The sequence below is a fragment of the Dichotomopilus funicola genome (assembly GCF_033296635.1).
Source record: "Dichotomopilus funicola strain CBS 141.50 unplaced genomic scaffold C8A04scaffold_7, whole genome shotgun sequence".
Classification (NCBI taxonomy): domain Eukaryota; kingdom Fungi; phylum Ascomycota; class Sordariomycetes; order Sordariales; family Chaetomiaceae; genus Dichotomopilus; species Dichotomopilus funicola.
The window spans coordinates 280956-294518 of record NW_026944028.1 but is presented as its reverse complement, the minus strand read 5'-3'; the positions used below and the strand labels follow the sequence as shown (position 1 = coordinate 294518).

At 53.9% G+C, this 13563-nt stretch overlaps 4 protein-coding genes across 4 annotated transcripts; 2 read left to right on the top strand and 2 right to left on the bottom strand.

Moving 5' to 3' along the window:
* Window positions 1-927: 927 nt before the first annotated feature.
* C8A04DRAFT_25546 (ubiquitin carboxyl-terminal hydrolase) lies at window positions 928-2875 on the top strand (the record flags this gene model as incomplete). Its single annotated transcript, XM_062779606.1, has 6 exons — window positions 928-1012; window positions 1071-1307; window positions 1383-1493; window positions 1567-2351; window positions 2403-2711; window positions 2774-2875. The coding sequence occupies 6 exons, from the start codon at window positions 928-930 to the stop codon at window positions 2873-2875; spliced, it is 1629 nt and encodes a 542-aa protein (XP_062639998.1).
* Window positions 2876-3833: 958 nt separating this feature from the next.
* Window positions 3834-7141, bottom strand: C8A04DRAFT_34819 (putative N6-adenine methyltransferase-domain-containing protein; the record flags this gene model as incomplete). The annotated part of the gene is made up of 12 exons (XM_062782961.1): window positions 3834-4072; window positions 4175-4246; window positions 4341-4458; window positions 4534-4650; window positions 4799-5006; window positions 5585-5679; window positions 5741-6076; window positions 6133-6291; window positions 6349-6490; window positions 6548-6639; window positions 6699-6793; window positions 7024-7141. The coding sequence occupies 12 exons, from the start codon at window positions 7139-7141 to the stop codon at window positions 3834-3836; spliced, it is 1791 nt and encodes a 596-aa protein (XP_062639997.1).
* Window positions 7142-7671: 530 nt separating this feature from the next.
* C8A04DRAFT_9665 (uncharacterized protein) lies at window positions 7672-8886 on the top strand (the record flags this gene model as incomplete). Its single annotated transcript, XM_062785570.1, has 2 exons — window positions 7672-7939; window positions 8003-8886. The coding sequence occupies 2 exons, from the start codon at window positions 7672-7674 to the stop codon at window positions 8884-8886; spliced, it is 1152 nt and encodes a 383-aa protein (XP_062639996.1).
* Window positions 8887-9239: 353 nt separating this feature from the next.
* C8A04DRAFT_34817 (rhomboid protein 2) lies at window positions 9240-12802 on the bottom strand (the record flags this gene model as incomplete). The annotated part of the gene is made up of 7 exons (XM_062782960.1): window positions 9240-9815; window positions 9879-11185; window positions 11665-11841; window positions 11905-12095; window positions 12165-12246; window positions 12318-12455; window positions 12607-12802. The coding sequence occupies 7 exons, from the start codon at window positions 12800-12802 to the stop codon at window positions 9240-9242; spliced, it is 2667 nt and encodes an 888-aa protein (XP_062639995.1).
* Between the last annotated feature and the right edge of the window lie 761 nt (window positions 12803-13563).

Below are 13563 nucleotides of genomic sequence, written 5' to 3'. Positions count from 1 at the left end.
ATCAAACAACTGGGAGAAAACGGCCCATTAAGCATGGCTTAAGTTTGCGGTTATTAGTAGGATCGCCTACAAAGATGTGATGGAAGACACGCTGATGGAATGTTCTCTGTCTCGCAACTGAATTCGCATGCTGAGGGTTTACATAGAAGGTTCATGGAAGATTTCTAAGGTTGAATGAAGAACCTTAGCGGTGCCGAGGCCGAAGCCTTGACAAAACAAACCCCTGTCAATCGCCCCTTAGCTTCCCCTGCCCCGTGTCACGGGCTCGCGGCTGGCATTTTAGCGCCTGGGGCTGGGGCATGGCGCGCCTACCGATAAGGCCGGCGGTGGTCTTGATAAGCAATTTCCAGCGGCCGGAGGCGCACCGGCGGGCTGCTTTTGGTTGGGAACACCGTTACGGCGGATGCGAGAGAGTCGCGCGCGCGGGTGAATTGGCGACGAGATCAGAGAGCACGCAGAACAATAGCGACCGGCCACCTCTGCAGCCCCTATTGAGAAGGTATTGTTGCGGAGCCACCAACCCACGCCCACCAAACCTAACAATGCGATGAATAGACCCCTTATTGTCTTGCAGCTTGCAGCGACACACATGCGCGCGTGGCCCGGTGCTTTATTACCCCCCGAAAGCTGATTCCACCAAACTATATCTTCGCCGTCCTCCCGCTCGTCTACGAACTTCCTGTTGTTACTTTCTCCAAGAGTATTCCGAACGGCTATCCCTTACTTACAAAGGCTCCTCCTGTCTTTGTTCAATTACAACCAGAGTTCGCAGCCAATCCACAGTGCCATCGCACTCCTCCCGAGCTCAACTACCCGTTCGCCTGAACCTTATCCCGAAACCCCCCCTAAACCACATTTACCTTCGAGCTGGCACTCCCTCGATCCCATCCACCGATTCCGAGTTGACGAGATACGTACACACCCAAAATGTCGGCGAGACCTACAACGCCGGCGTCGCCGCGCAACTTCAAAGTCAAGGCGCCCCAGGCTGGGCAGCCCATGTATGGCTGTGGTACGACTATGTTTTGTTCTGTCCCTTTTTGACATGACCCAATCCCTAACAACCATAGAACACCTTCAAAGACTCTTCAATCAGGACCAGGTCACGACCAATACCTCGATCCAGCACTACCGCGCCATCCTGCGTAGCATCTACGACACGAACCCTCTCGTCCCACAGACGGCCAAGGCTGGCGAAGGCGTGGTCGTCACCACCCTCACTCCGACATACCTCTGCCTCCAGTGTCCCTCGACATTGACCGAAGAGGAGAGGACCAGACATGGGGGCAAAAAGTCACACAGATTTTGTATGTTTTACCATTGGTCTTGGTGGTGGTTTGTCCGGGTATCCACGGCTTACTGACTGACTTTGGGGCTTTTAGATGTGGACTCAAGGAGTGGTGCCCTGTACTGCCAAATGTGCGACGACATTGTTTGGGATCCTACCTTCGAGGAGATGCGATTGAAGAAGATTGGCACGGGCACATTTTCAAGTAAGTCGCCACCCCCCCTGAACCCCTGGCTGGCCCTGATCTCGGTACTGACATTCCCCCTACCTCCTTACAGACCGAAAGCGCAAACATGAAGAGATGTTCGAGACTTCAGACCCCGTCAGAGACAACCCGACCTATCTCTCGTCCAACACCACGGCGGCCTCGTGCAAATCCAATGGATTGCGGGGCATCTACAACGCCGGCGCGACCTGCTACCAGAATGTTGTTCTGCAAGGCTTCATCCACAACCCCATCCTGCGCAACTTCTACCTCAGTGACGGCCATCCTAGCGGCTCGTGCCAAGTGCCATACTGCCTGAGTTGCGCTATGGACGACATGTTTCAAGATTTCTATGCCCTGGAGACAACGAACGGTTACACGGCAGCCAGCATCCTGTCCGGCTTCTGGTTCAGCGACCGCAAGGCCTTTGAGAATCTTGTTGCTACCAAGGAGCAGGATGCTCACGAGTTCTTCCAGTTTCTTGCGGAGGAGCTGCACGAGCGCAACGGCGACGGCAAAAAGCCCGAGACGGCCAGCGAGCACATGTGCCAATGCATCATCCACCAAACCTTTTACGGCAAGTTGGAGAGCGCCACCACCTGCCAGAACTGCGGCGGTGTGACGAGACAGATCCAGAGTTTCTTGGACCTCAGCCTACCGCTCGAGAATCTCGGCCACAAGAAGGGCAAGAAGGGCTCGCAGCAGCGTACGTCATTGACCTTGCAGGAGTGCCTTGACGAGGAATATATCAAGCAAGATAAGTGCGAGTACCGCTGCACCAACTGCAGCTCCACCCAGCAAGCCCGTCGCCAGACTAGCATCAAGCTGCTTCCCAATGTCCTGTCAATCCAGCTCAAGGTACGTTTACTTCCCGCGCGTGTTACAATTACACAGGCTAACCGCCCCTAGCGCTTTGAGTACAAACAAGGCCGCAACGAACGCGCCGCCAAAATCGATACTCCCGTGCACTTCCCTCTCGAACTCAATATGCTTCCGTACACCAACCGCGGAGCCGCCACCCGCGCTCAAGACGGCAACACGAATGGGAATACCACGAACGGCACCAACGGAATCAACGGCGTGAATGGCTCTGGTGCCTCCAAGCCTGAGAACTTTGAGCTCGCCCGAACGTGCACATATGACCTGCTCAGTGTAGTGGTGCATGTCGGCGAGATCGACACCGGTCATTATGTCACATATTGCCGGGTTGGTGACCAGGTGAGTTCCCACTTCGTCCCCCTTTTTCTTCCTTGACTTGTTTAGCTAATAAAACATGGCAGTGGTTCGCATTCAATGACCATCGTGTCGAGCTTGCGCAAAAGTCAGACGTTCTCAACGCAAAACCATATCTGCTCTTTTACGTCGTCCGATCCCTATCATAGGGCCGGGACAATGACGGTAGCTGAACGCTGCGTTTTTACAAGCTGTTTCAAGTGGTTTTTTTTTTTCGTTGTTCCTCATTCAGCAGGCCCACGGTCTATAATCCTTAGATGAACTCCCGTGGCTGTATAGTTGCATTTTTATATCCTCTTCTCGTTTCTTATTTTCTCTTCTTCACTTCTCTCGTCTTTTGTTTCTCCATCTGTCACCTAGCGACCCACACAGTCATGCCGTGTGACAAAAATTTCTCACTCGGGCAATAGCAGCATCACAAGAAAGGAGTCGGCGGGGGTTTGTGTTCACGGCGTTCAGGCATTGCAGAAAGGAGGGAAGATGGATGGATGGATGAGTGGATGGCGATCTTGACTACTGGTGTCAGGAAAATTCAATAGGCTAAGAGATGGTGTCAAGGGGACGAGCCAGCTTTTCTGTCTATCTAGGGGAGGTGATCTGGATAGGGAGGATAGGCGTGATACCACCCAAAAGTAGGGCCAGAAAGCATGGCGTTGCTTATGTTGCTAGCTTATTGATTCCGCATCCGGGGATGTTTATATGGTAAAAAGCCAGAGTATGGCCATATAGAGATCACTTGCTCATTCGATTTCTTTGGTGCATATGTGATGTGATGTCTAAATAACACTTGGAAAAACTGCCGGCAGTTCGAGCCGTGTATATCCACCTCCTAGCATGGACCGACGGACCTCACCGTTCTATCTGGCATGTTTATATGGCATCCGCCGGCCCTTTTAACAATCACCCCTCCCACCAACGTTCTAACATCACCAAAATCGCTGTAGCTATGGACAGCCATGCAGGAAGTGTATCCGGCTCGGTTCGTCACCCCGATCATCCCTCGATCCTCAGTCTATTCAGTAAACACCTCCCCCAAGCACGCATATTCGAAACCACCAGCGCACGCACAACCACCCATCCAACGTAAAGTCAAGTCAGAAAAAAACATCACTGCCACCCCCAACTGCCCCTCCCCGACTCGTAATTCGCATAGCACCAAAACTCATTACTCAACCCGCGCGCATGCACCGGATCGTAGTTGGTGACCCGTATCCCAAAAGAGCGATACACACGCTGAACAATGTCACTCATCCGTTCGCCTGTGGAGACGATGACACGGGTGGTGGAGGAGGAGGAAGATGAAGAGGCATTGGAGGGTCGGGAGAGCCAGCGAACAGTGAGGGCCGCTGGGAAGGGGGAAGTAGTCAGTGTTCTAGTTCGGGTTGGGGTAGGCACATGGTAGCATGGAAAAGGGGACAGAGCGTAAGAAAACAGATATCAAAGCTTACTCTTAGTCTGGCAGTCCTCGCTGAGGAATGGCGGATCGGCGATGATACGATCGCAGGTGCTTTTGAGCTCGGCTGCAAAGTACATACATGAGTGAGTTAACGCGCCTCAACTAAACTGGCCGGCAAAGAGAAATAAAAACAAGCCGTAATTAGGGATGAGACATACCTGGCAACTTCAGCGGCTGCGCAAAGTCGTAGTAGACGAACTCTTGGAACACACCAAAGCGGTTATCGTGTTCGAGCAGGAGGAGCTTCGGCTTGGGCTGCTCGGGGGGCGCAGACCTCTGGATCATATTTCGCCATCGTCAGCAACATAAGCCCGGCTAGACGGGCCCTGTAATAGAAGGGGGAAACTGTACCAAGGCTTTCTTCAACGCCACAAACACGCTTGGTGTCGAGACGACTGCGATCGTGGAATCGGCCGTGACCCCGTCAAGGAGTTCCTGAGCATATAGGTCTGCTGTTTCATCCGCGTACTGTCATCAAACTATCGTTAACAAAATGCACTAACACCAGTTCCCCAGTCCCAGTTCCAACAAGGGGGACGAATGAAAGAGAGGCCCAAACCGACTCAAACCCCCCACCGTTCTCTTCCACCTCAAAGATGAAAAAGAGCATACATACCCAAAACTGACTCTCATTCCAATCCTCGCCAAACGCCTCCATGGACAACACCACCGGCTCCTTCACAGCGGTGGCAACATCCTCTTCGCCGGTCTCAGCATCATGCAGTGCTTCGGCTTGAGCCTGCAGCTTGGCGAACTGCTCGGCGCGGGCGTCGCGCTCAGCATAGAAGGACTTAAGTGCATCGAGGGTGGTGGAGGAGAGCGTTCTGAAGAATAAGGGGTTAGTCAGGCGGAAGTGAGTTGAGTTTGAGCGGGTAGTACGACGGTGGATCTCAATTGTTGTGAAGGCCAAGTTGGGGAAGTAAGAAAAAGAATTACGAGGAAACTCACAGGTCGTCATCGCTAAGGCTTGGACTAGTCATTTTGAGATGTGAGGGCGAATCACGTTTTAGGGGGGTTGTAGGGGTTTCTTGAAATGTGGGTTATGGGCTTTGAAAATCATCACTTTCTTGTTGTAAGTGAGGGGGGGCGAAAAAGATTTTTGAGTGGTGGGTTGGTGGGTTCAACGGAAGCCTTGGGGTTAGAAATTGGTTGCGATTTGCGGTTTATTGACTTGGCTGGCCTCTGAGCCAACCGCTTTGATTGCACAGACTACCACACCAATACCCACAACGTGGTTTGAGCCATGCGCCGAGCCTGTCGATTCAGGGAAATCACTTCTGGCTGCACCAATATATACACTCCGAGATGCCCAGCCTTGTATCCTCGCTCCCTCCCCCCAACTGGCGAAAACCAACCTGCAAACAATGAAAAAGGGGCAAAATCACCACCCACTACCCTCTACTGATTGTCAAGTACGTGAAGGTACTTCTTCTCCTCCCGCTTTTCCTTCTCTGTTGCCGGTGGCAGGTCGAAGTACACTGACGAACGGAAGCCCTTCTATTCGGGCGTTAGTAAACGCCCACCTGGGTAAGAACAATACAACCAAAAGAATACGTACCAAATAGTGATAAGTCCACTTAGAAATCTCGCCGGGCTCGATGTCCAGGTCTTTGAAGGTCTTAGCTGACTCGTCAATGACTTGGTCGTGGAACTCGCGTTCGACCTGATCAGCGGACATGATGTCCCACCAGAGGAGACGGTTCAGCAACCCAGCAGTCGGCTTCAACAGTGCCTTGGGGACGTTGATGTGGCGGCGCTTCTTGTAGATTTCCCGGTCAACCAACTCAGCGATCTCAGCCGTTGAGTAGTTTTGTGGGCCGTATAGCTCATATGTTTGGGATGCCGTGCTATCGTCAAACATGAGCTTCTCCAGCGCCTCGCCGACGTCGATGACCTAGGGGATGCGTTAGGGAAATCATCGTGGAAGTTCGTGGAGCCGGGTACTCATACGTGGACTGGCCAATATCTCTCCTGCATGTTGTTCGAAGTGAAAAGGTTTGTGACGCTAGCAAGCTTCAACAGCAGCCTGTCCTCAAAACCGAACATTGGGGCTGGTCGCACGATGGTGGTCTCGGGGAAAATCGAACGGGCCACCTTCTCGCCATAACCCTAAATCCGAAATGTCAGAATATCATTTAGTGACCCATTAGGGGTAAGCCACCGTACCTTCGTCGCGAAGAACTCGGAAGACGATTGGGGGTTGGCATTGTACGACGAAACATGAATGTATCGGTCTACGTCGTACTTCGCTACAGCCTCCGTGATCCGCTCAGTACCCTCGATATGAACGTCCGAGAGGGAAAAGTTCCTAAGTCCAGTCAGTCCTTGCTGGGCCAATTTGTGACACCTTTCCATCACCACTTACTTGGTGGGGTAGTCCCGGCCGATCAGGTTGTAAACGACGTCTGAGTGCCTGACGCTCTCCTCGATCGAATGGGTGTTGCGTAAATCATATTCCTAGCTCCCGTTCAGCAATGCATCCTTCCATGGTACCCCTCCTCCCCGGGCTTCCTCACAATGAACACCACACGGCCAAGATCACCCGAAACCTTGAGATGGCGTTTGGCCATCTCCTCGCGGAACGGCACAATGACGGTGCATCCTTGTCGTGCTACAGAAGTCTGTCAGTTTGCCGGTTCGGAGAGTGTCGAAATTGCCTCGGGGGACGTGGAGCGGTTCGAACCTAGCCGGTTAACGATATAGCGGCCGAGCTGGCCAGTGGCGCCGAAAACGGTAGCGGTGTGTCCGCCGAGGGATGAACTGCAATATGTAGAATCCTATGTCAGCACGATCCCAAACATAACGCAACAGAAGAGGAGACTGACCGGCCGCCGGAAGTACGGATCACGGGCTTGCCGGTGCGCGTGATGTGGACGTCGGAATGAAGGGCCCGGCGCTGCAGGGCGCTGCGCGCAATCTTCGGGGCCGTTGACCTCACGGCAGCCGGTAGGGAGGCCATTATGACTGGTGATGGCTGCGGGTGTCCCAGGAACGGGGGTCGGCGCTGGGCTCGTCAATTGACTGGCACTTGGTGATGCAAGCTTCGTGCAGTCGCAGTTCATCAAACACCCAAATGCCCGCCCGGCGCCCGCTAGCAGAGCTTCCGACCCACTGTACCCCCCAGCGATCCAGCAGATTGGCCAATCACAAACGGAAATATTTCGTGGTGGGGGTTGAAGAGCACAGACCAACAGAAGCGGGTTGTGGTACCTTGAGGGTACGTACCTGTATGTACCTCCAGGCTGCCCTGCCGCGTCAAGTGAGAGCTTGCTTGCCGGGTGGGCTGCTATTGCGGCGGCTCCCGCCTTCCATCACCAACTCCCAAAGCCCCATCATCAGCCCCACGAGAATTACCAAATACCCCAGCGTTTGGCACCAACGCACCATCGGACCACGAAAATAAAAGATCACCCCCATCCTTTCAAAACCAAAGAACCCATTTTACCAGAAAAGCCACCCGTTATTGCCCCCCGCTTGCGCTGGACGACCATGAATGTCGACACGATCTCCGACTTCCTCGCCGAGCAGCGGGATGAAGCACCCGAGGAGCTGCAGCCTCTTGTACTCGAGTTTGAGACGCTATGGGAACGCAAGCTATGGCACCAGCTCACGAACCAGCTGATCGAGTTCTTCAACCACCCCGGCAGCGCACCCCAGCGCTTACAGTTTTATAAGGTCTTCGTACTGAAGTTCGCCGACAAGATCAACCAGCTCAAGCTTGTTGACCTTGCCCTGAAGGCAGCCACACAATGTAGAGGTAGGCTAGTTAAGGAGAGTAAGGAACATGTACGGGGGTTTTATTCTCTAACAAGGAAAATAGATAACCAGGAACGCTTGTCCTTCATGGAGGCTGTCGTCAAGAAGGTGGACAACGAAGAATCGCAAGATGCTTTGGTATTTGCCACGATCGCCGTTGCCCGTGTAAAGCTCGACCTCAACGATCTCGACGGCGCGAGGAAAGACCTAGACCGAGCAGAACAAGTGCTGGATAGCTTCGACTCGGTCGAGACGATTGTGCACGCCGCATTCTACCGCGCCAACGCCGACTACTACCAGGCCAAGGCTGACTTTGGCTCCTACTATCGCAATGCCCTTTTATACCTGGCCTGCATCGACATCAAGTCTCTCTCGGCCAACGAGCAGCGCAGCCGCGCATACGACCTATCGATCGCCGCGCTGGTGAGCACGAGCATTTACAACTTTGGCGAGCTCCTGCTCCACCCGATCTTGGACGCGTTATCCGAGGAGCGCCCCGAGGACAAGTGGCTCCGCGATCTCCTGTTTGCCTTCAACCGCGGCGACCTAGCCGCATACGACGTGCTGTCCGGCCACATTAAATCGAACCCACTCCTCACGCAACATAGCCGCCAGTTGCGGGAGAAAATCTACCTAGCAGCCTTGACCGAGGCCGTCTTCCGTCGCCCTCCGCACGACCGCGCTATGACCTTCGCCACGATTGCCGCTGAAACCAAGGTGCGCCCCGGTGAAATTGAGCACCTTATTATGAAAGCCCTGAGCCTAGGCCTGCTGCGCGGCACCATCGACCAGGTGGATCAAGTTGCCCACATCAATTGGGTCCAGCCCAAGGTGCTGGATATGAAGCAGATTGAGAATATGCGGGGGCGGCTAAAGGAGTGGGACTCGAGTGTCAATCAACTGGGCAACTGGATCGAAAATGTTGGGCAGGATGTATGGGCGGCGTAAAGGAAGAGTGCGAAAGAGGGGGGGAGATCTGGCTAGGGAGCATCTCACAGGCAGTGGAGATGGCGCCTTGTATGATGAATCAAACCCTAGGCTTGCTCCGTTTGGCCGTAATCAACCAAAAATAAAAATGAAGCCTCAAAAGCACAAGGGCAATCTAAAGCTTCATATGACCTTGGAATATGTAAAACGAATATCTGGGTAATTGTGCACGAAACGGGTATCTCATATTTTCCCTCTTTCTTGTCTAAAGGCCCTTATTTTCGGCTACCCCTGGCTCAAAACAGCCTCATCAAATGATAAATATGTAACAACCCTCAGGGGACACACCATTAACCTTCTATATCTTCCCTATATCATGCATCCTTCTTCTCCCTTGGCACCTCCGACCCCGTCTTAACCTCCTTCTTCCCCAACACAACCACCTGCGCAGCCACCCACGCCGGCCACCACACGCACCATACCACTACAGGCGAGTACGTCCCGCACACGTGCCAACCGACCGCCGCCTCGCGCAGAACCCCCCACACACCCCCTGTCATCCACTTCACACCATTACTCACATCAGCCCCGGCAGCGGCATCCACGCCACCGCCGCCAAACCACCCATATACCAATCCCAGCCCGACCAGCACCGCCGTCGGATTAAAGACGTTCAACAATATTGTCGCCAACACCCTACTCGGAAGTCCCGAGTTAGGCGATATCGAGTTTGGCACAAAGGTCAACGGTACGGCGAGCACGCCGACTAGCAAAGCCAGCGAGAAGTTTAGCGTGGCGAGAGTCGACAGAAACATGCCGAGGAGGAGGAGGGAGAATGAGCGGATGAGGTCGTACTGTTGCGGCGTGGTGGGCGTGGAGGGGAAGTTGTTGAGGAAGTGGGCGAGGAAGGATGGGAGGAGGGTGAAGACGATGAAGAATAGGGTAAGGGCCTGTGTGGTTGTTAGCTTGAGCTTCCTTGATAGTGACGACAAGGTGGGTGGGGGGGGACATACGGTTTCAAGGGCATGGTTGAAGAGGTAGAGGGGCAGAACCGAGAGGGATTGGATCAAAGCCACCACGCCGAGCGGAAGAAACAGGTCCCGCTCAACTGTAGTAGGCGCCGATGGAGTTGAAACCTCCTTTTCGGCCTTCTTCTCTGTCTTTGATGCTGGTTGCCCGCTCTTGACCCACAGAGCAATCGCCATGATGGTAAAGTTGGCCGCCACCAGCATCGCGCTCGGAAGGTAGGTACCAATGCTCACGAACCTCTCCCGCTGCATGAGCAGGTAGAAGAAGAAGCTCTGGTGCAAATGCTCAAGCAGATTGTTCAGACTACGGAATGAGCCCTCCACAACGCGGCCCAGGGCCATCTCGTCCTGCCAGCCTTCACCGAACGGGCGCAGCGTGACGGCGTCGACGTGGTAGGGGATGAAACTGCTGTGCGGCCCACTTGCTAGACCAAAACCTTGCTTCAGCATCCCGCGCAGCATCGTGCTCAGCCGGTCCTGATAGCCGTTGTTGTGGTGCCACATCTCCTGCAGGGCAACGCCGATGCCCATCTGCCCACCCGCAATATTGACAATTGAGTTGATCAAATCCAAATTCGGCAGCTGCCCATTGACACCATCATACACGACGTGCAGACTCTCAAACCGGCCTTCCTGTGCGTAATCAATGGCAATGGCGCCCTGCAGCAGACCTGATTTCAGCGGCAGGCTAGCCACCCGAGCCGGGTCGTGTGCGTCGTGGTAAGCGTCGACCCAGGCCTGAGGGCCAGCAATGCTGTCGGGCGTGAGCAGCAGGATGATGTCCTTAGACCACAGCGACCAACGCTTGAAATATCGCAGCAGGGTCAAAGCGAGCGGCACGCCGTTGCGATTGACCTCGTGTCGGACATTCTCCCATGCGGCGACCAACACAATCGCCTCGGTAGCATCGCCGCGGGGGGCCTGGAGAATGGCGTACAGGTTCTCGCCGGCGAATGTCTGGCCGGCCGCGTGGTAGGTAAAGTTCTGGCGCGCTGTCTTGAGGCCGAGTCCCTTGATGATCGGCTCGAGCTTGTCGTTGATCGCGGTATTGTCCTTGCCCACGAGCTCGTTCACTTCGTGCTTGTAAGCGCGGAACACATTTTGGTCGCTACCGCTGAAGTAGGTGTGCACCTGGCCGGGGAGGAGGGCATTTTCGGAGATGTAAGTCCGTCGCGAGTACTGGTCGAGCGGGAGTAAGAAGAGCCATGCGACGCCGATGACGATGCATAGCAGCGAAATGTACGGCGGGAGCTTCAGCAGGCGCGGGTCGCGCCGCAGCTGCATCACGGTAGCTGCCGTTGCATTAGAACAATTAGTTACCTATTCTTAGCTAAAGGGTTGTGAAGGGGTGTGGCGATGACGTACCCAGCAATCGCGGCATTGTGACTGCGCGTCGAAGTGTTCTCGAGAGCTTGGGTCTGCTCTTCGTCTGGAATGTGGCTGTTCGGGTGATTTATTAGGAGACCAGTTCACGAGCATGGGAGCGAATGCATGAAATGCGGGAGCGCTAACCGTTTTCGGCAAAGCGTTCCCCGGTAATTGACAAGAAGCAGAATACTGTAATCAACCATTAAAACGGACCTAAGTACCATAATTACCTCGAAATCATGCGCTTCCCTGGCCAGATTTCTACCCCCGGCCCAAATCCGCCGCCGTCTATACGCATCATTGCATAAAATCATCCAACATAAGCTAGCTTTCACATTGAAGCTTACTCTCTACGCCGGAGTCGTCCCCAGCCGCTGGTTGCTGCCCGTCAAGCCCGCCAGACCTGGTGCAACAACTGGCTGCGGGGCAAGGTTGGTTAAGGGGAGCACCCCGAATCGCCCATACGTCTTCTGATCCACGCTCACGAAATGCGGAAGCCTCACCCTAAGATTTAGCTTGCCTTCGATCCACCGTAGAATCTTGTCTGGCGGTGAAAGGAATTTGAGATACCCCAGACCATCTGTGAAAGATAAAATGTTAATCTCCGCTCCCCAGATGCCACGGAAAGGGGGAGAGTACTCACAGACGTATCCAACGCCCAGCCCAATGGCATGCCCAAGGAAGCTCGAGCCCGGCAACAGTAAGGCAGCGACAAACAGGACAGCAATAGGCGCTGTCCAGGTAGGGATAGTGGGTTTCCCTGCGATCACCACATACGGGGTAACTTTGTGATGCCGGATGGCTTCTGACCCAAACAGGAGGAAACCCCATATGCTGCCAGGTCCGGGGTTAGCAAGCTGCCAGTTTCCCACAGCTACAAGTATGTACGGTCTGGTCACTCACCTCGCCCCAACAATAGGGGTGTTCATGCGCAGGATAAATCTCTCCAGCACGACATAAATCAACGCCGGCCCGGTGGATAACGCTAGATATATTCAACCCAAGTCAGTTATCCCGTGATCTCTTCACGGCACGATATGGGAGGGCGTGACTCACGCCCCACAAACAGCGCCAGCGACGTCAACGTGCCATGCGACGCCTCGAACCTCTCGAGCAACGGCGTCAGGCCGATCAAGTTAAGGATCAGGTGGATGGCGCTCGTGTGTATGAGCGGGTAGGTATTCGTCCGGTACACTGTCACCAAGTCAGTAAAGATGAACGAACTGTCCACCCCGTTCCCATTCTATTTTATCCAAACCCAACCCACACAACCCCCTTCCCCCGTCTCATCATCCACCCCCGCCTCGTGGATCCCCAAAATACACGGACGAGAAGAACAACATACTCGTAGCAATCCCCATCACATCCGGTTCCAGCCTTCCCCACTCCTCCAAATCCCACCAGCTCCGTGGAAACAGCACGCGCAACACCTCAAGCGTAACCATAACCACCAGAACCACACGTGTGAATAACGGCAGCCGGTCGATGTGAGTCGCCGTGCGCCCCAGGCTAAGCTTGAGCGAGTTGGTAACGCTGTTCATGTTTGCGGTTTGTTCGTCCGTCCCTTTCGAGGCGTGTTCTCTCGCCCGTCTACTAGGAGTGTTTGCTTCTCCGCCCACGGGCTTCTACGTATTCCGTATGACCGTGGGATTTGACGCGTCGTGTGACTGAACTTTTTTCTTGTTGGGATCTTCCCAAACCACACCGGCCCCGCGAAAAATATATTTTACTCGTTAAAGTCGTCAAGTCATGCGGGCTATCGCATAGTATTGTACAGTTCTATCTCGTCTCGTGTCGTCTCGTCTCGTCAGTCTCGTTCGATCAGGTGCGTCGCGGTCACAACTTCGTTCCGTTTCGTGACAAACAGGCCCGTGGATGGGTGTGAATGAAAAGTGGAAAGAATAACGCTGTGAATGGTGTAAAGGAGTGCCCGTTATCGAGAGAGGAGAAGAATGAATAACAAAAAATCCGTTTCAGAAAAGCAACTGGTTGTTTTCTCTCAGCATCCACCGCACCGTTGCAAAATGTGAGCTGACCGTTGTAAAACGGTCGCGGGTTTATCGGTAATCATGTAGCGAACACCAACGCCCCGATTGATGCATTTCGCAAATTCACAACCCTAACCCCTGCCCACCCAGTTCTAGTATACTCGAGCAATTGAAGCCATCACAGAGCATCTCACAGAGCCAACAAAGTAATAACGCGAGAAAATAAATCCGTTCAAATGCAACCCACCACTATACATACAAACGAGAAACAGTGCTACGGATTACGCCAAATTCCGGTGAACCCCTGAGCCAGC